The 25,985-nt window shown below is 32.3% G+C and overlaps 1 protein-coding gene and 2 pseudogenes across 1 annotated transcript; 2 read left to right on the top strand and 1 right to left on the bottom strand.

The window, feature by feature from the left end:
* Window positions 1–6,093: 6,093 nt before the first annotated feature.
* LOC107838981 (26S proteasome regulatory subunit 6A homolog) lies at window positions 6,094–12,905 on the top strand. Its single transcript, XM_016682295.2, has 9 exons — window positions 6,094–6,507; window positions 6,591–6,707; window positions 7,478–7,585; window positions 7,817–8,200; window positions 10,152–10,270; window positions 10,949–11,036; window positions 11,282–11,401; window positions 11,566–11,706; window positions 12,482–12,905. Exons 1-9 carry the CDS (start codon window positions 6,394–6,396, stop codon window positions 12,557–12,559), a joined length of 1,269 nt encoding a protein of 422 aa, XP_016537781.1. The 5' UTR covers window positions 6,094–6,393; the 3' UTR covers window positions 12,560–12,905.
* Window positions 12,906–16,513: 3,608 nt separating this feature from the next.
* On the top strand, window positions 16,514–18,986 carry LOC107879129 (annotated as a pseudogene).
* A 704-nt stretch (window positions 18,987–19,690) lies between these two features.
* Window positions 19,691–21,197, bottom strand: LOC107879128 (annotated as a pseudogene).
* Between the last annotated feature and the right edge of the window lie 4,788 nt (window positions 21,198–25,985).

Raw genomic sequence — 25,985 nt, 5'->3', positions numbered from 1 at the left:
TATATCCTTATATTACGACAATCGAAGTGGGTTATAGATATTTATATAAAACGGTATCTGTCTTTTTATTCTGTTTGTCGTACACAAATATATGCATAGCAATGAAATCACATACGACTGTAAACTAATAGTTTACAGATAGTATATTAGTTGACATTGATGGCTGGCCATTTCGATTCAAATGAGATGAAAATAATTAAGACTATGTAATTATAGATTGAAGAAATAAAAGGTTCTTCAAGAAATCTCTTATATTATTTATTTTCATGATAAATAGATTATTCTGTACCAAAAAAGGTTGAGATTGTATCCCTTAATTTTGAAAACATATAATAAGGTGAATATGACTCATTCACTTGCCATGTGGATCGTTTACTATTATATGATTTAATAGTTGCATCTATAGCTGGTCACATGTACTTTGTTATCAACTTGCAATTTGATTTTTGTAAGACTGTTGCTCAAGTTTTAAATTAATAGCATGATTCCAAACTATAAAACTATATTAATAATAGTGGTTGGTTTAGCAGACTTTATACTTCCAATTGCATCTAAACCATTGATTATTTAGAATAAATCTCCCAAAAAAATTATTTGATATGAGATATATTATTTCATATGCAGCAACACTTGTGAGCATCATGCTAATAAGGTTCTCATATATTGTTTGTTTAGGGTCAAAAATTAAATAATCTCCATCTAAAAAATTTAATGCAAGATATTTGATTTAATTGTTCTACCATTCATAAACATGAATACACAAATGAGGTTGGGATGAATAATTAATATCTGAAATTATGTATGGGAGATGAATTATCTGGATCCTCATAAAAATTGAACTTGAAGTTCAAGAGATAACTCATTTTCAAAATATTACAAAATAATTGTTAGTTGTATTTACTAACCCCATATTATAACTCAGTTGTGAATGCTCCAATGAGAACGTCTTAAAGGACACAGTTTATAGCATGCCTAAAACGTAATAGACCATTCGAGTTCAAACAGAAAAATTCCTGAAAAAGGAAAAGGATCAAATAATAATAAAGATGGTCATGATATTGAGGTAAGTTTTTAAAATAGCACCATGACATGACACTTTATAAAACCTTGATAAAAGTTCAGGTACCTAAAAATGATAAAAAGAAGAGATCAATCTTGATAGTTATGTCGCAATAAAATCGACAAATAACCATCAAGGGTATTTTTAGTATAACATCGTGATCACCATTATAAATGATAATGAGGATCTTGAGTTTAAATATGTCAAATAATGTGAAAAGACAATAATTGATCAAACAAAATGCACAATTCAAGTATATTTTGTTTCACTTAAAAAAATGAAGGTATGATTCAAGGACCAAGGTATAATGTCAAGAGGGATACAAATTAATTTTTGTGTGAAAGTGAAAAGAAAAATAAATCCCTTAATGATAAGGTGCGACTTATGCCTTAGGAAAAAAAAATTTTTTGCAAAAATTTTATAATATTTTATAGAGATGTATTCTCTTGTGGTAGATGCATTAAGTTTTTTTAGCCTGACAATATATGAAAATCTTGAATGCGTGTAATGAATTATTGTGATATCTAGTTAGAGGATAAAGGTTATATGAAAATTTTTTAAGAATCTAAAAGGTTTTAAAGTAATTCCACTGAGTCCCCTCAATGACTGTGAGATTGTTCAATATATAGAAAGATAAATTTTAAGCTCATAATAATGATTAGAAAGTACTATGTCTTAGTGCAATTGGTGCAATTATGTATCCTATTATTTTTGTACATGAAAAAATATATTTTGTTAATATGTAGGAAAGCCACAATTTCTCTTTTATGTGAATTTGAATGAAATCAAATATTTATTAATTTATTATTTCTAATCAATATTGTCAAGAAATTATTGATTATAAAACTGTAGAAAATTATTTGATTTATATGAAATTTTTAGAAAATAATCTATTTGTTTGTAGGAACATTGATATATCATGTTATTCTACTAGACAATCAAATCTATTATCATGTAAATGAAATGTCCACAAACTGAGCATTCTACAAACAAATTGAATGAATGATTTGCTTGAGACTACGAGATCATGAATAAAATGATTATCAAGAATTTATTTGGATGAGCTCAAAGACTCAACATATCTAAGAAACAAAAAAATGATATATCAGGATAAGTTCAACAATGCAGCATCTTTATGAATGTAAGTTGATGAGGCACTGTAAATATCGACATTTGAAAAGCTGGTATACATGAATGAAAGATTTCATCAAAATAATTAAGTAATGTTATAATCAATGGGAGTGTATTATCTGTTGAACTTTTTTTCCTTGATCGAGTTTTTGTCCCACTGAATTTTTCTAACAAGATTTTAGTGAGGCAACATATAATGTGTATTAAAAGATATGTGTAGTCATTTTTATTTACTTGAATTTTTTTCAGTGAAATATTTTTTAGTAAGGTTAGAACGAGGCACATTATTTATGGACATCCAAGGAGGGTGTTATAAATATTATACTATGGATGTATACTACTCCAAAAAATTACTCCCACTGCTTATCTTCATTACTTTCCTCTATTATAAAGATAACTTCCACCCTTCACGACAATTATTCTTGTAATCTTACACCTCCATAACCTTCTCCATTATATTCATGATTAATGTACTATTTATGATAACCTTTTATATGCCTCTATATGACACTATAAATATAGGTATAAGGATTAATGTTATATACCCCAAAATATTTAGAAGAATAAGAGAAACTCTCCTCTCTTGTATTCCTCATTTCTTGTCCATGTTCTTACTTCATATTGTTATGTTGTTAGTTTGATTTTACAACACTCTATTGTTTGAGTTTCTTTTTGTGTTTTTAATTATTTAACTAATCGGTAAACCATTTTAGAAGTTCTAATTATAAATTATGATGGTATGCTTCTCTACATTACATATTGCTTAATCAAGTCGATTGAAAAATATAAAAATTAAATATTTATTAATTAATTTATTTGCTAAGTTACTTGTGTTTATTGACTTTAAGATTGCATCTTCTAATAACATCATTTGTATAACATTTTGGTAATACTCATTCTATGACAAAACTAAAAAGGTTTTTTTTGTTATTATATCTAGCATTTTCTCATCAAGTTTGTTTATTTAATTATCTTTAAATAATTAAAATAATTTTAACAAAATTAATATCATACATCATTTTTATTTTTATATGGGTTAAGATTATTGAACCATACGCCTTAGTTCATTTTATATATTATTAAAATATAACTTTATGATTTTAATAAAAATAATTATTAATAAAATATTTAATATTCGGTAAGATCTTTTATAATAACCATTCTTTACAACAAAAACATATTATGACTGTGGATAGAGAACGTTCTTCCATTGCATGAACAATTTATAACTCTTTTTTTTTAAGAATTTATATAATTTTTTTTGTGAAAACTTAGCATTCATATTCAATATTCAACAATTTTTTTTCTAGAAAGAAGTTTGGAAAAATACTTTGGGGATGAAGAAGAGAAAGAAAGAAAGAAAAAGGATTAAAATTATTTTGAATAATAGTGATTGTCAGTGTTATAATTCGTTTCTATTGAACTAACAATGGTTCTCAGTAATTATTATTTTTAAATTCTTATGAATTGAATATAATTTTCTGTGACAAATTTTATTCATCGTTTTTGAAATATTAATGACATATTTCAAATACTGAAATTTAAAATTATTGATAATGTTTAAAATATAGATAGTGGTATCAATCAAGATCAAATTATTTTTAAGCATAAATTATATATGAAGAGTCAATTGATACTGAGGTTCATTTTGATGAATTTAATTTATTTTTCTTAATTTCATATAATATAAAAATATAAACTATCATAAATATAAAAATTAAAACATAATAAATATCAAAAGAAATATATTTTATCTATGAGTAATGAAATTATATGTTAGCAAACTCATAAGAATGCTAAATGTTTTTCACTTTATGTCCTTTATTGAATTGTAAATGTTTTACATATTTAAAGTCATGTTATTATAAAATATTAAATATCTTGAGTTTGGTCTGGCTTAGAACGAACCTTAGTGAATTAGTATACATTATATAGTTAGATCCATATATCTTGGAATAAACATATCGTTGGGTTCGAAATCGATAGGGCATCATGTGGAAGCTAATAGTTTACAAGCCATCGAGATGACAGTTCAAACAACAAAAAAATATACTAAAAAGCATATTATTAACATGGTATGACCAATTAGCCTACTTATTAAAAACTACTAATCTAAAAGGCATAAAAACTATTAAAAGAAAATCTTCCCCAAAACACGACTCTTTAAAAGACTATATTGTGAATGTTATTGTGTTATGTTATGAGAAGAGAGGTCTTTTATTTATAGAATTCTATAAACTTTTTTCTTTAAGGAAGAAATAAATCAAATATGGTAGCGTTTTATATTTTTCTTTTAAAAAAAGTAAAAGTAATTAAGGTAATATTTTGACTTCCTTCAATAGAAAATTAAAGCTCAAATTTGGTAAGAAAATTAAGACAAAAAACGATAAGAATTCTCCCTTTTTGGCTGATTTTCTTGACAATACTTGGTTCGTCTTCTTCACATGTAAGATTTTCGTTCTTCACATAATCTTCATCACTGCTACTTGACATGCTTAAAAATGGAGTCCTTTTGAGTTAAAAATATTGGAGCCCTTTTGGGTTAAAAATAAACTCTTTGCAGTGCTAAAAATGACTTTTATGTTCAAATATGTACAACACGATTGTTGAAAATATTATTTTACAATTGTCTCCACATGTAGCATTTTAGACTTTTTTTTGTTAATTTTTTCATTGTCATCAAGTTGGTTGCAACTTTTATCTTGACATGTCTTTAATCTGAATTATTGGCTCTGATACCACTCGTTGGGTTCAAAATCTATAGGACGTTATACAGAAGTTAATAGTTTGCAAATCATAAAGATGATAATTCAAACAAAAAAATAAACATACTAAAAATCATAGTATTAGTATGATTTGACCACTTGACCTACATATTGATAACTAATAATTCAAAAAGAATAAAAACTATTAGAGAATTTTTTTCCCCATTAAACTACACTTTTCACTGCATGCTATTTGAGAAGAGAGATCTTCTATTTATAAAGTTTAAAAACTTTTCCTCCAAGTAAGAAATAAATCAAATATGGTAGGATTTTATATTTTCATTTTTAAAAAAATAAAAATAATTATATTAATACTTTGACTTTTTAATAATAATTATGATAATACTTTTAAAAAAAATAAAAGCAAGAAATCCTACCACATGCAACATACATATTTTTATCCTATATAATAAGTGAGAATGAAACAGCTGAAGTGCCGCTCATGGCCGACATGCCTGCTTCAGCTGCTTCAATTGTGATTTTACTATATTTCCATTAATTAATTATTATAAGTCATTTTCTTATTAAAAAATTAATAATATTAATAAAAAATTAAAATAGACATTTATGACATGATTGCTTCAGCTACTTCAATCATGATTTTACTATATCACTCATAATTAATTATTATAAGTCATTTAAGTATTAAAAAATTAATAATATTTAATAAAATAGACATATAATAATAAATTAATTTCTGATGTTTTAAATTGACTTGATGTCTTAGATGAGACCACTTCAAAATGATTTCGCAAGTATTTATTATAATAATTTTACTATGTCACTTCTAATTAGTAGTATAGAAGAAAAATATTATATATCACAATAATTAAAAACTTAAGTTATTTAAAAATATAATTGACTATCAATACCAAAAAAGTTTGAGCAACTTAAAATATTATTATACAAATTTTATCAATTTAAATATAATAAAATATGCCTAACTTAGAATTTATCAATCAAATAAATGAAGATTTTAATTAAATGATAGAATTATATATAACGTAGAATTTTTAATGATACCATGGCGTAGCCGACTAGTAAATTAAAATAAGCAAGAGAGTGTATGTATGGCCAGGACAAGGGAGGTCTCTCAAGAGATAAAACTCCCTACATCAAATTCTAAGTCTATGGATTTGAGTAAGAAAGAGAGAAAAAATGTAAGTTCCCAATCCTTGAGGTGTAAAAAAGAAAAAATGGTTAGAAGGAGCTTTAGTTGGTATTACTACTAACTACAAGGGTGCAAATAAATATAAATGACAAACGAAACATTGAAATGCAATAATGAGAGAATTGGTTCTATTTTACGCCATTGGTGACTGACAGTATAGCAGACCTTCTTATTGTACAAGCTACACAGATCGATTCCTTCATTTGGTTGTGCTCTTCTCCTCTCTCTGACTCCTAGGTTGGCATACATAGATTTGTGTGTTGTGGATGACGACAGTGATGGCGGAGGACAACAACTTCGAAGATGACCTGTATGCGATGTCCACTGACGATATTATTAGGGCTGCACGTCTACTTGACAACGAAATCCGAATTTTAAAGGTTCCGAATCTACTTTATTCAAATGTTTTCTTGCTTTTTTTTTTTGAATTGTGGAGTTTTAATTTACGTGAGTTGAATTTTAGGATGATCTGCAGAGAACCAATCTTGAATTGGATTCATTCAAGGAAAAGATAAAGGAGAATCAAGAGAAAATTAAGTTGAACAAGCAACTTCCTTACTTGGTCGGCAACATTGTTGAGGTATGGGTTTACTTTGAAATGCTCCTATTTTACAAATAAAGAGAAGGACGAAAAGAATTCGAGTGGGGGTTTACGATTTTGTTTGAAAAACTGTATTTAGATTGGGTTGTATCTGTTGACTGTATTTAGATTGGGTCGTCTGGTTGCGGTTTGTAATTGCGTAACTGATATCCTCTGCGTGCATATTGTTAGATAACTACTTTTATGCCTGTATATTCCGTAATTATGAAACTAGGGCTTTAGGACCCTCAGCCAAAGCTTTGGGAGTGTTATTGGTATTCTACTTTCTAGTAGTGTAAGTAAACCTGTGACTCGGTTTATTAAAATTTTTTATTGTGTCGTTGGGCATCAACTTGTCTTGGAATCAGAATCAGAATCATAATTATCCTGCAGTACAGATATTGACTGTCTATTGATAAGATAGCATAAAAGAGAATGTTGATCATCTGGAGAAAGAAAAAAAAACATTTCAGGATGAGGCTATAAACTGCAATAGAGCCAATGAGAAAGCCTTTAGTGTAAGAGTCTAAGAGAATGCAACAACAACAACAACAACAACAACAACAACAATGCCGCAATCTCAAACAAGTTGAGGTTGGTTATATGAATCGTGACTATAAGACCTTGGGAAGACAATATACTTGCACATAGTATTATGTACCCTTTCTATTTTTTCTTAGTCTTTTGTTTTGTTTAGGAAGGAGGTTTATGTAAAGAGGGGGTACAGGGAAGTTAACTTTGAGGCACTAACTGGATCCTTATCTTTGCAGATTTTGGAAATGAATCCAGAGGAAGAGGATGAGGAGGATGGTGCAAATATTGATCTTGACTCGCAAAGGAAGGGCAAATGTGTAGTACTGAAAACATCCACGCGCCAGGTGAGTTGTTATACCCATAAAATTATCGTAATTTAATTATGTAATGCGTAGCTGCCAAAATGTTCTTCTAAGTAGTCTTCTTTTAATTTATCCTCCCTAAGATCCTTTGGCATTTATGTCCTTTTTATGGTTGAACTTCATAACTAGGTCCTTGTGCTCCATATGAAATCTGTTTGGTTTTAGTATATTTTTTTTTTGCTAATTGAAGTCGTTTCTTCTTGCCAATTGTAGACAATTTTCTTGCCTGTTGTTGGCCTTGTTGACCCGGACAATTTAGAGCCCGGTGATCTGGTTGGAGTAAACAAAGACAGCTATTTGATATTAGACACATTGCCATCTGAATATGATTCGCGGGTGAAGGCAATGGAAGTTGATGAAAAACCAACTGAAGACTACAATGATATTGGAGGCTTGGAGAAACAGATTCAAGAACTCGTAGAGGCAATTGTTTTGCCTATGACACACAAAGAACGGTTTCAGAAATTAGGCATTCGTCCTCCAAAAGGCGTCCTTTTATACGGGCCTCCTGGGACTGGGAAAACTCTCATGGCCCGAGCCTGTGCTGCACAGACAAATGCCACTTTTCTTAAGCTAGCTGGGCCGCAGCTTGTGCAGGTGAATTTTCTTCTACTTTTGGTGTTTGTTGTGATGACTTGCTTGAACTCATATGAGATACTCTGCATGTGCAAGGTACTCTTGCACCTCGTATCCTCTCTTCTATATTTACTCTTTGTAAGTAATGTATCCCCGGTTTTCTTCTTTCCTTGCAATTGGTGCAATAGTTGCTCTAGAATGCTGCTATAGCAATTAAATTTACTGAGATGCCAGATGGTTCTCAGATCGAACTTGCTGATGATCATGTCAAAAGCTTGAGGTGTTCGATTCACTTGCATTTAGTCCACATTCGTTAATCCCAATTATAGACTATGCGTTTGATACATCTAGTTTTCGGAGCTTTTAAAGGATCTGAAAATTTTGAATTTTGGAACTTGAAAAAGAGATACTACTTTGAAAACAGCTCAAAAAAACACTTACCCCGAAACTCAGAAAGTTAGTTTGCAAACTTGAAATCAAGTGCCACCTTAGAGCATGTCTAGGCCACTGGGTAACATGTTAATTAGTATACGACAGCTACTTAGGTGGTGGAACATGAATTATGCATTATCCTTCGATGGTATAGTAACATCTACGGGATTGTGAACTAAAGTATATCAAAGGAAGCAGTGTTCTATAAATACACAATGGCGAGAGGTCACTCTCTTATGCATTCTCAAACTTTCATATTGCTGTCTAGGGTATTTGTTCATGGAATGATTCGGATGTCAAACAACTATCTTCCAGTTATCCATATATCCAGAGGAAAGACACTTTATCTTATTGGTAGTGAGTTTCATCAGTAACATTCATACTTTCGCAAAATGGACTAGGCATAACAAGCTATCGATATTGGATATGTCAAACTAGTTTCCTTAAATTGATTGACTAGAGAAAATTGTTTCTGAAAGAGAAGTACATATCATGACATGATTGGAGCAGTTTGGATGTTGGATGAAGTGGAGGCTCGCCTCGGGAGTGTTGTGCGATAAGAAGGTACCCTTAAAGCTTAAAGGTAAGTTCTACAGAGTGGCAGTTCGCCTGGCTATGCTGTATGGTGCGGAGTGTTGGCCAGTCAAGAACTCTCATATTAAAAAATTAAAGGTAGCATAAATGAGAATGTTGCATTGGATGTGTGGGCTTACTAGAGGGGATAGTGTTAGGAATGAGATTATCTGGGAGAAGGTGGGAGTGGCGTCGGTGGAATACAAGATGCGGGAAGGAAGGCTAAGATGGTTTGGGCATGTGATGAGGAGGGGCATGGATGCCCCAGTTCGTAGGTGTGAGAGGCTAGCTTTGGATGGTTTCAGGAGGAGTAGAGGCAGGCCGAAGAAATACTAGAGAGGTGATTAGACATAACATGGAGCTGCTACAGCTTACCGAGGACATGACCCTAGATAGGAAGGTGTGGAGATCGCGGATAAGGGTAGAAGGCTAGTGCGTGTGAGGGTTGTGACTAGTATTTAGGGAGCTCTTGTGTAGCCGGTTTAGTAACCCTAGGACTGTGTCCTTTGGTAGGAGCCGCGAGTGTATTCTACTACTAGTGGGTGTCCTTTTCTTATTTCGTATTTCCTATTTCTTATTTTCGTATTGCGCTTATTTTCGTGTCGCTCTTATTTTTATTATTATTGTTTCTTATTTCTTATTTTGGTTATGCCACCTATCCTGTTTCATGTATTACTATGACCTTGTTAACTATTCTTTATCTTGAGCCGGGGGTCTATCGGAAACAACCTCTCTACTTCAGAGGTAGCGGTATGGACTGTGTACATTCTACCCTCTCCAGACCCCACTTGGTGGGAATACACTGGGTTTGTTGTTATTGTTGTTGTTGAAGTACATATCATGACATATAGTTTGCATTTAGAAGTTTATGATTTAATTGTTTGGCATTCTGAAGTTAACTACCTAAATAGTGCATAAAACAACTGAATCTATACTGTTTGTCAAAGAGACCTTGTATTAAATATAGATGTTCATCGGAGATGGGGCAAAACTTGTTCGTGATGCTTTCCAGCTGGCGAAGGAGAAATCACCTTGTATCATTTTTATTGACGAGATTGATGCTATAGGCACAAAGCGTTTTGATAGGTGACCATGTTTCTTATGTTCTTTCCACTTACAAATGTCTTGAATCTGTCTCTCTCTCTCACACACACGCATGCGCATAATATGCAGACTGTCTCTCTCTCTCACACACATGCATGCGCATAATATGCAGACTCTTGCTATACGTTATGACTGAAAGGATCACTTCTTTATAAGCGAAAATTTCACTCTAAACCTCATATAAGATGTCTCTTTCTAATCTTCTTCTCACTTGCAGATGCTTGAATCTTACATACACTCTCACACAGACATAATATGCAGATTCTTTATACTCCCTCCGTCCCATTTTACCAGTCCCAAATTGGGATGGCACAACTATTAAGAAAACAATGATTGGTAATGTAATTTTACCATTTTGCCCCTCTTAATTGAGTTTTGTTATTAGTTCCAATATCGATGGATGACTAATAACAAGGAATAATCAATTACACCAAGGGTATAATGGGAAAAAAAATTTGTCTTGTCTTGATTAGTAAAAAAGGACAAGTAAAATGGGACATTAAATTAGGAAATTTGGGATGGGTAAAATGGGACGGAGGGAGTATATGTTATGACTGAGAAAATGATCACTTTGTACTTAGTAAAAGAAGTTCCGCTCCAAACTTCATAGATGCGGTACTGCCGGATCTTCGCTTACTAATTTATGTTGTTTGATTGCAGTGAAGTTAGTGGGGATCGAGAAGTCCAAAGAACTATGTTGGAGTTACTTAATCAGCTCGATGGTTTCAGCAGTGATGATCGAATAAAGGTTTTCTCTCTTTCCTGTAACCATATCTTTCTACTTTTGCCCACCTTAAACTAGTTTGGTCATTGAGAACAATTTTCCCTTCCCAATTTTTGTGGTATTTGTTGTTGGGGTGTAAAATCTAGCTGCACATCAGTGCAAAAAGGTTGATGTGGGAATTTCTACTATTCATGGTGATTTTAACTATTATGCTTCTCTACAGTTTGAGACTTTGAGTGAACTATACTGGTCTCTCTCCTTTAATTCAGGTCATAGCAGCAACAAACCGAGCTGATATTTTGGATCCTGCTTTGATGCGATCTGGTCGATTAGATCGTAAGATTGAGTTCCCCCATCCTACAGAGGAAGCTAGGGCTCGAATCTTGCAGGTAGGTCCTGCTCTAAATAGTTCTGATTTCATTCTATCCTTGCTTGTTTATAAAAACGTACAACGACAGAAAGTGGTCTACAACTGCTGATTCTTTCCCGAATCTAGGAAATAAGTTCTTCAGTGTTTTTGGTTTAGTGTCTTTTGACTCTATTGAAATTGCAGATTCACTCTAGAAAGATGAATGTGCACCCTGATGTCAACTTCGAGGAGTTAGCTCGATCCACAGATGATTTTAACGGGGCTCAACTAAAAGCTGTATGTGTTGAGGCAGGCATGTTAGCACTCCGTCGTGATGCCACTGAGGTGTCTGTTCTTCCCCTTGCTTTCTCTAGTATTTGTGGGCTGCTCCACTTGTACATTAACACATGTTGGGCTCATTGTCTAGCCATGATCTTGATCTAGATCTATTTTGTGTAATTTCTCTTATTTAATTCAGTACAAGACACGGATCACCAAAAAAAAAAAACAGAGACAACAGATAGCCGCCATGTTTCTTGCATATAATCATGTTAGTTGGCCTAAAATTAAGAAAAAAGGAGAGTAGAAGATGACTGCATGTGATCATGTTAGTTGGCCTAAAAAGTTTAGGATGTTTGAATTAATTAAACACGTGGGAAGTTTAAAATCTGAACAACTTTGAACATGGCAAATGTCGTTAAGTACTGAGAAGAAGTATATTACACATTTGTTTGTGAAATGTATTCTGTTTATTCTATTACATGTGAAAACTGTATGGGAAGTTGCAAAAAGATGTGTACGATTGTTTTTCGCTAAAAGAGAGATTTTATTTCAGATGTCAGAATCTTCTTCCCATAAGTTGTATAATTGTGTAGCTTGTAATTTTTCAAGTTTATGAGAAACTAGTTAGGACCTTCAAAGTGGTAATTTAAAAACAGATCTCACCAGTCCAAATGAAACATGCCCTTAATGTAGAGAGGTTTTCAACTTGTGGCGTTTGATAGTTGTTGGTCCTGTGAAGCAAGCACTAAAATTGAAGCTAAACAATGGATAGAACACATTCTAAGCTTTTCTTTTTTATGATTTGCATGCTGTAAGCGTTGTGTTCAATATTTTGCAGGTTATCCATGAAGATTTCAATGAAGGAATTATTCAGGTTCAGGCTAAGAAGAAAGCCAGCTTAAACTACTATGCTTAAATCAGCCAGATGTGCCACAGAGGGCGCCTCTTAATCTTTTTGAAGTTAAGATTGAAGATTGACACCGTAGTGGCCCCCGTCCCTTGGACATTAGCCTTCTTAGGTGCTAGACCCGTGGCTGTTAATTTGCTCGTATCACAGATGGTGCATCTTATTATTTTTGATATCTTCTTAAATTTGTTTTCCTTATAGTTCATTGTTGTATTAGTCGTGGCCTACCAAAGCCTAATAGAAGTATATCGGCAATTAGGATATTTATATATAAAAAGGTAAGATATGGGATTAGGGTATTTATTAGTCATTTATAAGGAACATAAGATCTGGTAATTGAGGACTTTTTACATTGTACATCAGCCCAACCAAGATCTTTCATCGAGGGTTAACAACAGAGGCGGAGCCAGCCTCCCCGAACCCCCTTTGATTGAAAAATATACTATTTATACATGATTAAAATTATTTTTTATGTGGTTATAGTAGGTGTTGAACCTCCTTCAATTAAGTTTTCATTGAATATCGAACCCCCTTAGTTGAAATTTTGGCTCCGTCTTTGGTTCACAAGGTAAAAGTTCAAATTTTCCTTTTAACTTGGTGAAATTTGCCGTTCATGCTCTTGCTTAATTGTTAAAAGTTTGGATACAAAATGATCTCGCTGTTACCAAACGTGATATGTCTTCCATTTGTAGTGCAGCCTAAGTTGTGTCAATTTTGGTCATTTCAAGTTGTCACATAGGTGTCATGCAACAGAAACTAGGAAAAGATTCAAATATCTCATTGAATTTTGTGAAAATACTTATCCATGCTCCTTTTTGTCTTAATTTTGACCTTTATCTGTGGTGACCACCATCACTACCAATATAGCCGGTGAGTAGGAAGAGTTTCCATCACCCTGAGCATTTTCCTATATATCTAGATATTTTACTAATGGGCGTCCAAGCTAGTCATGTTGTCTCTCTCATCTCCCTATATCTATGATAACTAAATAATAAATATCATCAATTCTTCCGAAGAGAAACTTTATCTTGCTGTAGCCATAAATAGGTTGGCATGCTAATTCCAGGACAGAAATTGTTGTAAATATAAAACGGAAAAGGCTTAAAATACCCTTCAACTATGTAAAATGGTGCAAAAATGTCCTTGTCTATCTATCGGGCATAAAATATCCTTTTCATTTACCTATTGGGTCTAAAATGTTTCCTATTTCCCCCTTTTATTTAGGTAAATTATATGAAAAAAGCATCCTTAAAACTTAACAACATAATTAACAGTACTTTTTCTATATTACAAAAATAAGTTTTTTTTTTTTTTTTACATATATAGCCATTTAAAAAAATTAGAAAAGATAATTATAATTCCTAATTTAATACTATAACTAATTATCAATTCACCTTAATTTAAGAGCTTTTTTTTTAATCTTCAAATTAAAAGAGATAAAGATAATCCCTGCTTTCAATTTTTTTTCTCTTATATTCAAAATTCAAATATTTTTAAATAAACTAAGTATTTCATTATTTGCTCGTGTATGTTTCATTTTCTTTTCGTGTATGTTAATCATCTAGTATTACTTCATTATTGTGTATTTTTAAGTCTAATGTTATGGATTAATCATAATTTTTTATGGATAAATATTTATGAAATAAAAATCATTATGTTGAAAATACAGAAACATGTAATTTTTGTTGTATAAATATAATTTAGGTCAAAGTCAGATTATTATTATATTTTTGATATAATTTATGGGATAAATATTCATGTTATATCTCATTATGTCGGAAATACTTTTCTTGTTAAAAAGTTATTTATTAAATATAAAATATATTTTCAGTATTACATGGTATAAAATTTTTATATCTAAAATATACCATGTATGTTTATGGTATAAATATAATTTGTATGGTATAAATATATCATGTATTTTTATGATATAAATATATTTTGTATAATATATAAATATACCATGAATTTTTATTGTATAAATATACCATATATTTTTATGAAGGCATCGTGAAAACAGGCAATAAAAATAAAAAACATAAAATTTTGATATAGTATATAAAAAATGAATGAACAAAAGGCTTCCATTAAAATAGACAATAAATAAGAAATATATAAATTAACATATAATTATTTTCTATATATTGAAATTTGTTATAAAAGTAAATATTTTATATACTATATCTGGCAACCAACTAGCTACGTATATGTAATGATTTTTTAAAAATGACTATTTATGTTTTTTTTTTAATTTATTAGATCAATTTGGAATGACGAAAAATTGATATTTTACACTATTTATTTGGTTAATATTAATAAAAATGATAGAGATTTTATATAGTTTAATAAAGATAAGTTGTGGTATAATATAGGCTTTTTCTTAAATAAAAATGCAAAATAACCCTAATAGGTAGGCGAAAAGGGCATTTTAGGCCCAATAGGTAGGCGAAAAGGTAGAAAATTGCATGTCATAGACCCAAATATGGGTGACTTTAGATATTTGACCCCAAATAAGAATGTCTTTGAAGAATGACCTTCCTTACTTTTTAATATACTAAAAGTATCATTTTACCCCTCCACACCTCAAATATATTTTTAATCTTCCATACTCATTTATCTCTCAAATTTTATTTTTTATTATTTTCACTTTTTATTTTTCCCTTTACTTTTATTATTCTACTTTTTTTCACTCTTTTTTTTTCTTTAAATTTATTATTATGATTTTTATTATTTTTAATTTTTATTTTTTTCTTTAATTTTATTTTCATGTTTTACCCATTGTAATAAGCTCAGGTGACGAGAAATTTCATAAAGCTACAAAAAAAGCTCATCTCAAAGCTTGAGCTTCGGATTTCTCTCTTCCCTTTGGTATAATTGCATTCTAACTTTAGGATTTTTGATTTTGCCATTCATCTCTCTGCACTTTAGGTAATTTCTCTCATTTTATCTTAATCTTATTGCATGCATTTGAAGTATTTGTTACCTAGTAATTTTTTTGAGCTGAAAACCATTTTTCTTTTTCGTGAATCACATTCTATAATGCATAGATCAATTTACAAACTTTATTTTTTTTATATCTACATCACCTTGATGAAAATGCGTTTTGGGTGGTTTCTCTACTCACTGATCTCACTATTATCCAGTCAGTAGGTTGTTTAGATTTGGATTTTGGGTGTTTTGTGTAGCCGTTGGGTCAATTTTTTTCTAATAAATTTTATTTTACAGCTTGATTCTTGTTTTTTTGTTAATTTTTAATTTGATAGTTGTTTTTATCTTTATAACTCTGCAGAATTTGGTAATCATGTCTAGCAAGACAAATTGTGTCAAGTACTTTATTGATTCTAATGATTGGTTCAAGTCAGACCCCCATTGGAGAGGAGATTCAAATTATCATACAACGATAACGAGCTTTTTGGATGACACACAGTTGTCATTGTTAGAGAAAGAATTTTTTGGAAATTTGATGAAATTAGGTACCATATGTGGCAGATTTTGATTCAAATGCTTCGCAATCCATTTTTTATCAGAAGCATCCTTTAATCTGTGACATTAAAGCATTTAATAATCTGTCGAGCTTAAACACTGATTTTTGGGCATTCATCAAGTGTGGATTGAATACGTCAAAATGGTAGGTTTACTATCTTTAAGCTTTTCATTTTGTCATTTTTGTACTTATGGTAACGCATATATTCTAATTGTATTCATTTTTCATGTATTTTAAGTGCCAAAAATATATACGTTAAAGGAAAAGATGTGTTGCCCGAATGTTTAGTGTTTGGCTCTTGTGCTGTGGATTCGAAGAAGTGGTCTTATTCACTTGCAACTTGTGGTGGACCTTTGAATGACACAGTATTATCACTTGCTATCCTAATCTATATTTGGATTGGTTAATATCATCTACCTGCTATCTTTGTAACTTTAGTGCAAAGTTGTAACTTTTCTATTCACTAGTAGAGCCAAGTGTATAGTTAGATGGGAAAAGGGGGTCATTCAATTTTTAGTTTAATCTTGATTTGTCTACCTGTTTTAACTTTATTTTCATTTCATTGTAGAAACAAAGCCAATGCTGTTAACAAGATCCCTTATGTTCCGATTCATCGTCCGATCACAAGGTTTGGCTCATTTCTTGATTGCATGATACTAAATAGGTGCTTCGCCGTAGAATTCATAAAGTTGGAGTTAAAGATAGAGTAATTTTTAATTTGTATGTGGGGTTATTGATATTTCAGGAAGTTAGCTGCAGAAATTGCGAACAAACAGCAGAAACCAACAGCTGAGGTACAGTGTTTATCCCCTCCTGGTTTATTTTATAACTGAGCTGCTGTTAACATTGTATATCCACAGATAACAAAGCCACCAATTCGAGTGGCACCAATTAGAAATAAAACAGAAGACGGCATTATTATCGATGCTGAAGATTACAAGGCCACTGGTTATTTGACGTGCCAATGTTTATGCAGCATACTGAAGCAATGATGGAGGAAATTGATAGGATGGTAAGCTTATATGATCTATATATCTTGGTTATGAATATAATTCTTGTGGATTACCATTGATGTGTTAAATCTTTGATTCAGGATGAGGAAATTGAGATGGAAAATGTAGAAGATTGGTCAGTCGTGGACATAGACAGTTCTGATAAAAAGAACGAACTCACTATAGTGGAATACATTGATGACATCTATGCTTACTACAAGAAGGCTGAGGTAGAGATGTTATCTCCATTATCCCTATTTGTTTCTTAGAAGTTTTTTTTTGTTTACAACTTGTACATGCTCATTACCCCACTGCGTGGGAATACACTGGGTTTGTTGTTGTACATGCTCATTAGGATTATGGCGTGTAGAGTTAGTAGAAGTCCCATATTTTTCAACTGATTATCTAATTCTTTTGGATAGGATCTCATTAAGCTTAACAGATTGCCAAATTACTCATAAAAGCTAGTTTAATTTCAATATGGATTGCAATTTTTAGTCAGTAAAATAATAGGTGCAGAACATAGGATATATAGACACACGGAGGATATACTTGGGTTGTTTCTGTTATGATGCTATTCTATCAAGGATGATTACTGTTTCAATTTTAATTGGAAATCTGGAAAGAAATGGAGGTGTATTTTTTACCCCTTTCTTTTAATGTCATTTTCAATTGCAGATCACTGGCTGCGTCCCTTAAAACTATATGGAACAACAATTTGATATCAATGAGAGGATGAAAGGTATCCTCATTGACTGACTGATTGAGGTATATAGTGTTTGCTGTTGCATGTCATTTCTGAGTTTTATGAAGAAGAATGTGATAAATTTAGGTGTCATTTAACGTCTAATCCAATTTATAGGTTCACTACAAGTTTGAACTGATGGAGGAGACCTTGTATTTGAATATGAATCTCATCAATAGATTCCTGGCAATTCAGTCAGTGATTAGGAAAAAACTTCAGCTTGTTGGAATAACAACTTTGCTTCTTGCCTGCAAGTATGAAGAGGTTTCTGTACTTATAGTGGAGGATCTAATTTTGATCTTTGACAAGGCTTATGCCAGAAAAGAAGTTCTTAAAATGGTTAGTTTAAAGACAAAAATCTTGCATTATCAGGACTTGTATCTCCATTTTATTTTTCTTCGCTAAATGATTTCAATTGTTTTCTTATCCACAGGAGAAGTTGATGGTTAATGACTTACAATTTGAATGACAGTACCTACAACTTATGTGTTTGTGCAGTAGTTCTTTAAAGCCTTTCAGTCTGATAAGAAGGTTGGTTAAACGTCTTTGTCACATAAAAAAGTAACGCAACAATCTAAATCACTACTCATAAAACTTTTTGTCATTGTTTAAATCAGGTGGAGCTCGTGTCTTTCTTCTTGATCGAGCTATGTCTGGTTGAATATGAAATATTTAGATTCCCATCATTAATGTTTGCTGTTGCAGCTGTCTTTACTACTCAGTGCACTCTCGGTGTGTCCAGGGAATGGAACGCAACCTGCGAGAAGCATAGCAACTACAATAAGAATCAGATTTTATAAGTATATTTTATTTTTAAAGATACTTGTAAATGTACATCTCTTTATAGAATAGACAAAAATATGTAATTGTGTGCCTATTTTCTACAATAGGGAATGCTAGAAATTGATGGTTTCTTTCCATCAGAAGGCAGCAGTTGGGAAGCTTACTGGCATACACCGAAAGTACAACACGTCTAAATATGACAATGCTTCAAGATGTGAACCAACTTCTTTTCTGTTAGAAGCCTGGTACTATGATAAGAAAACACATGAAGGGGAGCGACATGCTTTACCAGTAGTTGTGTTGAATGAAATTGTTGATGTGTGCACAACATATGTTGCCCCAGGCTCTGGGGAAGGGGGAAGGGTGTTTTTGAGTTCTTTTGCTACTGAGAGAACCATGTATTTATTTATTTTTTTCATGTACATTGTTTGACATTGCTGGTGTTTTGTGAAATATCTTTCTTTCCATACTTTTTCTTGAATACAAACATTAGAAAGTTAAAATTTCTTCTTAACAGTATAAAGCTTAAGTGATTAGAAGCTGTACACATAACACACTTAACAACTAATGTGACTAGAAGCTTGGTGGACACACTTAAAAAGCCTTCATATATATATATATATATATGTATGTATGTATCCTCTAAAATAATAACTTCATTAGTTGTTCTCGAGAATAAGGAGTGTCAAAGTCAACAATACTAGTGCGAGAGAGGTAACAAATTCACATATTGGACCAACGTATTTATTAACTAGGTCCCTATTTTAGCTCATCCAATATTATTTGGGCTAAACATGTAACTCAATGATTGAAGCGCCATAAGAAAAAATGCATATTGAAACTTGTGTTGAGTAAAAGAATATTAGTAACAATTTGTGTTTGATGTTTATAATCACAGTACAATAATTTTCTAAACTAAATCTTGCACATGAAGAAAGAGTTGCATATATGTTAATAATCTAATCAGTGCAATTAAAGAATAAAATTTTGCCTCTTGGGCAAAAGTTTTCAATTTCAACAATTTTCTAAACTAACTCTTTCCCATAAGGCAAGAGTTGCATATATGTTAATAATCTAATTAGTGCAATTAAAGAATAATCTTTTGCCTCTTGGGCAAAAGTTTTCAATTTTAAGAAAAAGGAAAAGATCCTCAAGATAGAATCTATGTCATAGAGAGGGCTGTGATTGTTTTCATATGAATTTGCAGGTATGAGAATATCTTTAAGAATTGCCTGATCTAGCTACAGACCAATGCGTCTCTCTAGATCAGACCTGCAGGAAGTCGATGCTGATGCTGCTATTGCAGATTTTAACAAACTTAAAAGTAAAGCCATTGGCACTGCGCTTTTCCTGGATTGTATTGGTAGTAAGCCAGCTATTTTTTCGATGATGATCCTTTGTCTTTTCTGCAAATCCAAATCCAAGAAACTTCCTTTAACCAGCGGAGGGTCCTTGATGAACAAGCCCTGAAGAGAATTTTGGGCATAATTTATCAAAATTTTGCTGATAATGTCTTGTTTAAGACTTTTTGTTTTTACTGTCGACAAAACTCTATGAAAGAAATCTAGATCCGCGAGTGATTTTCCCCACTATTCTGATGGTGTCTCAGACTCAATGCACTGAACAGGTTTGGGTGAAAAATTATACTCTAGCTTTGACAAACCAGATGTTAGCTGCTCTTTACAGACATTGTTTGCAATTGCATTTATTAACTAGCTAACAAGATTGACTTCTTCAGATACTGGTAGTAATGTTTCACAGCGATGAAGAACAGATATCGAGTTGGATATGTTTGGAAATACCGCATCCTTAAGGAATACCTCAGTACGAGTTTCCAAGTTTTTCTCGGAGATATCTTCTATCATTTCCATTAACCTGGCTGCACATCTGAGTAACGCCATATTTGATATGGTAATCTCAACTTTCACTCCATAGTAGAACTTTGCAGCAAGTTCAAACGCATCAGATCCGCCAGGAAGACCAGTAAGATTGATTCTTGAAACCTTTGTATCCTTCGCCTCTAGCAGCAACTTTCTAATTCTTCCACTTCGCGAAACCAAAGGGAACTGCAAATAATGACAAATTAGCAATAACATTAGAAATGTATCAAAGATATTCTTCTTTTATTTTTCTTAATTTTAACACGAAGCACATAACTTAAGTTCTGTAGTTCTGTTTTTGCATCTGGCTATTGACTTTTCTTTTCTCCTCAACATAACTGTATTGATATCGGTAGCCTACTTATAACGGCTAAAACATCAATCTTTTTTAAGGTACTTTAGACTAGCTATTTTTTGCACAACTTCTATTTTTCCATAGACTTGAGCATTGCAATGAAGATGAAAAGTGGTAGATTAAATTACACGAGAGGAAGAAAGATTGCACACTTCATTTTTGTACTTTGTGAAGAGCAAAACTGGCTGATCCAACTTCTATAGTAAGATCACTCAAAACATCAGATATTGGCCTGCAATAGAAGACATAGTAAATGATCAAAAGTTGGAAACTTACATTTTTTTATAATTTTTTTAGCCTAAGGTTTCATGCATGAGCAACTTACATCTTAAGAATACAATGCTGGATGTGTCGAGTCTTAAAGCTATCTAAATTCAAATGATGAAACCTTAACTCTTCGAAAAGCATAAGTCAGCCTGATTTTTCTCTTGTACATATGACCGTAATTTAGGACCAAAAATAGCATAAAAACACAATCTTGAATGGATAAAAATGTTGAAACAAAGTTAACAATACTCTGTGTGTGTGTGTGCTATTTTTGGATTCAATCTAGCAAAGTGCCAGACATTTTCTGGTGTCTTTAAAATATGGTGTGGAGTAATCTAACAGCTAATTGTAAAACTTATCTGTACTAACTAGAGGGCCCTCACAAGATACACATGTTGGAAACTAGGAAAATAATTTTTGATGTCTACACCATTCACACCACATCTTGAACAAGAAAATTGAACACATTGGACTTTAGAGGTTTAAAAGGCCAGCTATTAGATTTGTCATTTTCAATGATTTTAGCCTTAGAAATTGCTCATCTATAGTCATTATATAGAGTATATGATATCAACTTTATGAACTGATAGAAACTCTACAATATTAGGTTTTAAGGTAAGTTCCATCACAATCAGTTTCCAAAGCTAAAAGTATTGCCATTTTCACTTACCCAGTACTTGAATGTGGTCTGTCATCAGTGGAGAAGTCGAGACTTTCACTAAGGGAGTTCCAAATATAAATAGGTGAACACACGAAAGAAATCAAGGGGTTCAGTATCTAATATATATATACATAAAAATATACTTTTCCCCTTATATATATAGCGTAATTCTTTCACTAAGGCCCTTGTGATATACGACCCTGGATCCACCTGTCTTTCATAAATGCATTTATTATTCAGATATTTTGGTGGTTGTAGTTCTCTTCTAGTTCCAAATCCTACTACCATTAGAGAGTTTAAACCCATTGCTTGTTGCTCTATGTTATACAAGCTAATAGCTAAGGTGCTCTCTCTTAGAATCAACAAGTTAGTGCTTCTTTAATCTCTAAAACATAGGCTGGATTCATCCGAGATGGAAAACACAGCCTTTCCCTCCAAGATCAAACCCTCGCAACTACTCAAACACAATTATACTCACAAAAACAAAGTCCCCACAACCTGTTCGACACAATTCCTCATCATCTTTTAATGCTAATTATACCACTAGTATGAAATACTTAAAACTAATTTCTTGTACCATCTTGACCTTATACGTTTGGCCTTCCCAAAATATGTTGCAATCAATGTCAACTCCCATATTAACGGCCTTTCCCTCCAAGACCAACCCCCATAACTACCCAAATACAATTATAACTACAATAACAAACTCCCCACAACCTATTCGACAAAATTCCTCAATGGTAAATATGTTACTATAACAATAGCATATCCCAAGTTCAACTTACGTTCACCTTCCCAAAAATTAAATCAATATGCTAATTATATAACGAGCTAAAATTACCACAATGCATCAATAAGCTAAAATTACCACAATGATTTTTGATGATGAATTTCATACCTGAAGAACCCTACGGCAAAAGTCGATTCTGTAAATATTTGAAAGTCGATTTTGGAATTTAGAAGAAAGAGAGGAAGAAAGATATTTAACGGTTTAGGCAACTTAGCCTCTGGCTTTAGAGAGCCATCACATGGGTTGATTCTGGAATTTGGAATAAAAAAACAAAGAAAGAGATTGAACAATGAATATTTTGGAGGAGGGTATTTTCGTCCAAAAAATATGACTTAACAAGTAAAGGCTATTTGAACAAAGCCATTTTATTTGATGCTAAAATTTGAAAGCCACTCTAATCTGTGTCTATTTTTGAGAATAACCTGCGAAAAGGGCATTTTAGGCCCAATAGGTAGACAAGAAGGGCATTATAGGCCTAATAGATAGACGGAGGATATTTTTACACCATTTCATATAGTTGAAGGGCATTTTACGCCCCTTTTCGAATATAAATAAAGTTTTTTTTGAGTTGAGGGATTTTGGTTGTGACTTATTGAATTACTTGTCCCATGTTTTAAATTGATTATTCATGCTTCAAATTGATGCTTTTAAGATTGATTTGGTGCATTGTTTAAATAATTGGAATGAGGGACACGAGTTTCTCCAAATTGAATGAATGTTGGTTTGTAATTGACATTAACCTTAACCTACTTTTAATCTTGATTTTAAATATGGACAATTGCATGGTTTAACTTATTTGAAACCCATTGCATTGCATTAAAGGATAAATGGATATGGATATGGTTTTGGATGGCCTTGGAGGCCTTAGTTTTGGATTTTAAATAGAATTTGAGAGTCCAATTTGGTTGTGTGAATTGGTTTGGCATGATTAATTTAGCTTGCAAGCATATTGGTATGACGATACCAAGTGGTAAATATCTTAATGAATGACTCCTAGGTTAATGAATTGGTTTATGTACAAATTTCTTTGATTTAGGCTTAAAGAAAATCGTGTGGCTTACTGTGAAGGTGTAAGTCTTGGGGGAATGAATATTGGAAACCACATTTGCCAGTGTTAGGGGTCTATATGACCGTGTGCTTAATGCACACTTGATATATATATTTTGGGACAGCTATTACCTTAGTAGCTTTAGTTTTCCCTCAGTTTTCCTCAGTTCGTGTGGGTAACACGCATTGAGGCACTTCTAGTAGAGGAAGATGGACCCATATAGTCCATGAGTGCCTTTAGGATGGATCGAGCTACATAGTTCAGGTTAAACCTTTAAACTCTCATGTTCATGACCTTTTTCCTTATCTCGACATCCTATATATATATATATATATATATGAATGTGTGCATGTGATTTTGACTAATTTAGACATGGAATTACCTATCACTTTCCCTGAGTTACATGGCGGTACTTATCCCACTAACCGTCCTAGGATGCTACATTATTTTTTTATGTAGGGTCCGAAGACTTTTCTGTTTCTCCTATGCAGCGTTAGGTTGTTGAGCACGTCTGTTGAGTTGCCGTGAAGTGGTGAGTCTCTATACTTCAAAAGGCCTTGCCATTTCATTATTCTTTGTTTATTGACTTAGTACTATTGGATTCTTTTCTTTTGTCATGGTCGGGTGAATGTCCCAACTTAGTTGCTATTATGGTTTTAGAGGCTATTGTGGACAAGTGTGGGTTGGTTATTGTTTTGACTCTTAGTTTTATTTGAGTTATCTATTCAACTTCTTATTACTGTTTGATTGGCTTCTGCTTTATTGTGATTATTGTGCTCTTAAGGTTAGACTAAGGGTGTGGTCTCCGGTCTATAGTGGGCTTGAGATACCCGTCATGACTAGGCCTTAGTTCATATCGTGACATACATGCTGGAAAACAGGGATAAATTGAAAAACTATGGTGGGAATCTAAGGGTGGCATTTCTACTATTTGGTTTGAAAATTGAACCGACATTGGTCCTTTATTTTTGCACAAGTTTGAGGTGAAGACATGTCATACTCTGAGAGATATAGGGGATTTCTTTATAGAGGAAAGCTGAAATTTTGATTCTATGTAGGATGTTTCTGAGAATGTGGAAGAGCATATAGGGAACAACATGAGTTATGTACATTATGATAACAAAGAGGACTATCTTGGTGGACCAAGATAAGTACATGCACATTAAGTGTCGAGAGTGCTTGGGAGTTGTCGATACAAAGAGCAGACATTAATGATGATTTTAGACTTCTATGGGGCAAATGATTACCTTTCAAATCCTCAAATCTAGCTTGGAGAATTTGGCATGGTAAATTTTTTATGGCATCTTTACTTCATTCTAGGGATCCTAATATTTCACAGAACTATAGGTGTTGTTCTAAATTTGAGAGTGAGACTATTGAACACTTATTTATGAAATGAGAAGTTGCAGCTAATGTATGGGAATATTACCAAGAGATCTTGGAATTATATCCCCAATGACTCATTTGAAGCATTGTATGAGGAAGTGGTAGGTAACTGATGGTAACTCAAGAATCAAAGTGGTGTTCTTGGTTGTTCCTTTCATTATGCGTTCTGCTGGAAAGAAGGAACACTATTCTGCATGGAGGGACATATTATTCTAGGAAGACTATTTAGTAAATTAATGACACCATTATGAAGTTTTTTAAACTTAGATTCAAGATATTGTGGGGGAGCAGTAGTTGGCTAGAGATAGTAGCTTATTTAGACGGTTGTAGGGTGTCTTACAGTAACAGAATTGCGAGGTAAATTCCTCTCTACATTAATTGGTTGAAATGCAATATTGATGTAGCCTCAAGGGGTAACCCTAGGCCTAGTTCAACCAATTTTTGTATAAGAGATTCATCAGGGAACTTGGTGGTTGTAAAAGATTTAAAATTCATGATACAAACAAATTTAGTGGCAGAAGCTAGGGCTATTAAAGTAAGCTCGGTGTCTTGTAAGGATCTTCTTAATCATATAATCATAGAAGCTGACTCTATGGTGAGATATCGTTAGGTGTGTGATTAGAGGTCAGTTCCATTAATAGTCTAAGGAGTTCTTTATGAGTAAGAGCAAAATATTCCTCCCGAGAAGGAAATACTCTTGCTAAATTTTCTTGCTAATCTAGTTTTTGTTTTTGTAGGTAACTAATAGTTTAACCATTTTCAGGATATCCCAAGTTATGGAAGAAAGATTTTCAATTTGGATAAAATTGGTACTCCTTATCTATGAAGAAGATCTTCAGATTGATTATATCAGATATAGATAAATGTAAGTAACTTGATATAGGTTTAGAACTTATCAATAATAAACTAAAAGGATTCAGAATAGTCTATATGCAACTAGTAACTACCTATGTCTGAAGCAATTTTATATGATTTATTTAGCTACACCTGATGAGAGTGTCTGGGATATCCATTTGATACAAAATCAGGACTATAATACTTCTA

The sequence above is a fragment of the Capsicum annuum genome, chromosome 8, assembly GCF_002878395.1.
Source record: "Capsicum annuum cultivar UCD-10X-F1 chromosome 8, UCD10Xv1.1, whole genome shotgun sequence".
Taxonomy (NCBI): domain Eukaryota; kingdom Viridiplantae; phylum Streptophyta; class Magnoliopsida; order Solanales; family Solanaceae; genus Capsicum; species Capsicum annuum.
This window is presented reverse-complemented; position numbering and strand designations above follow the sequence as displayed.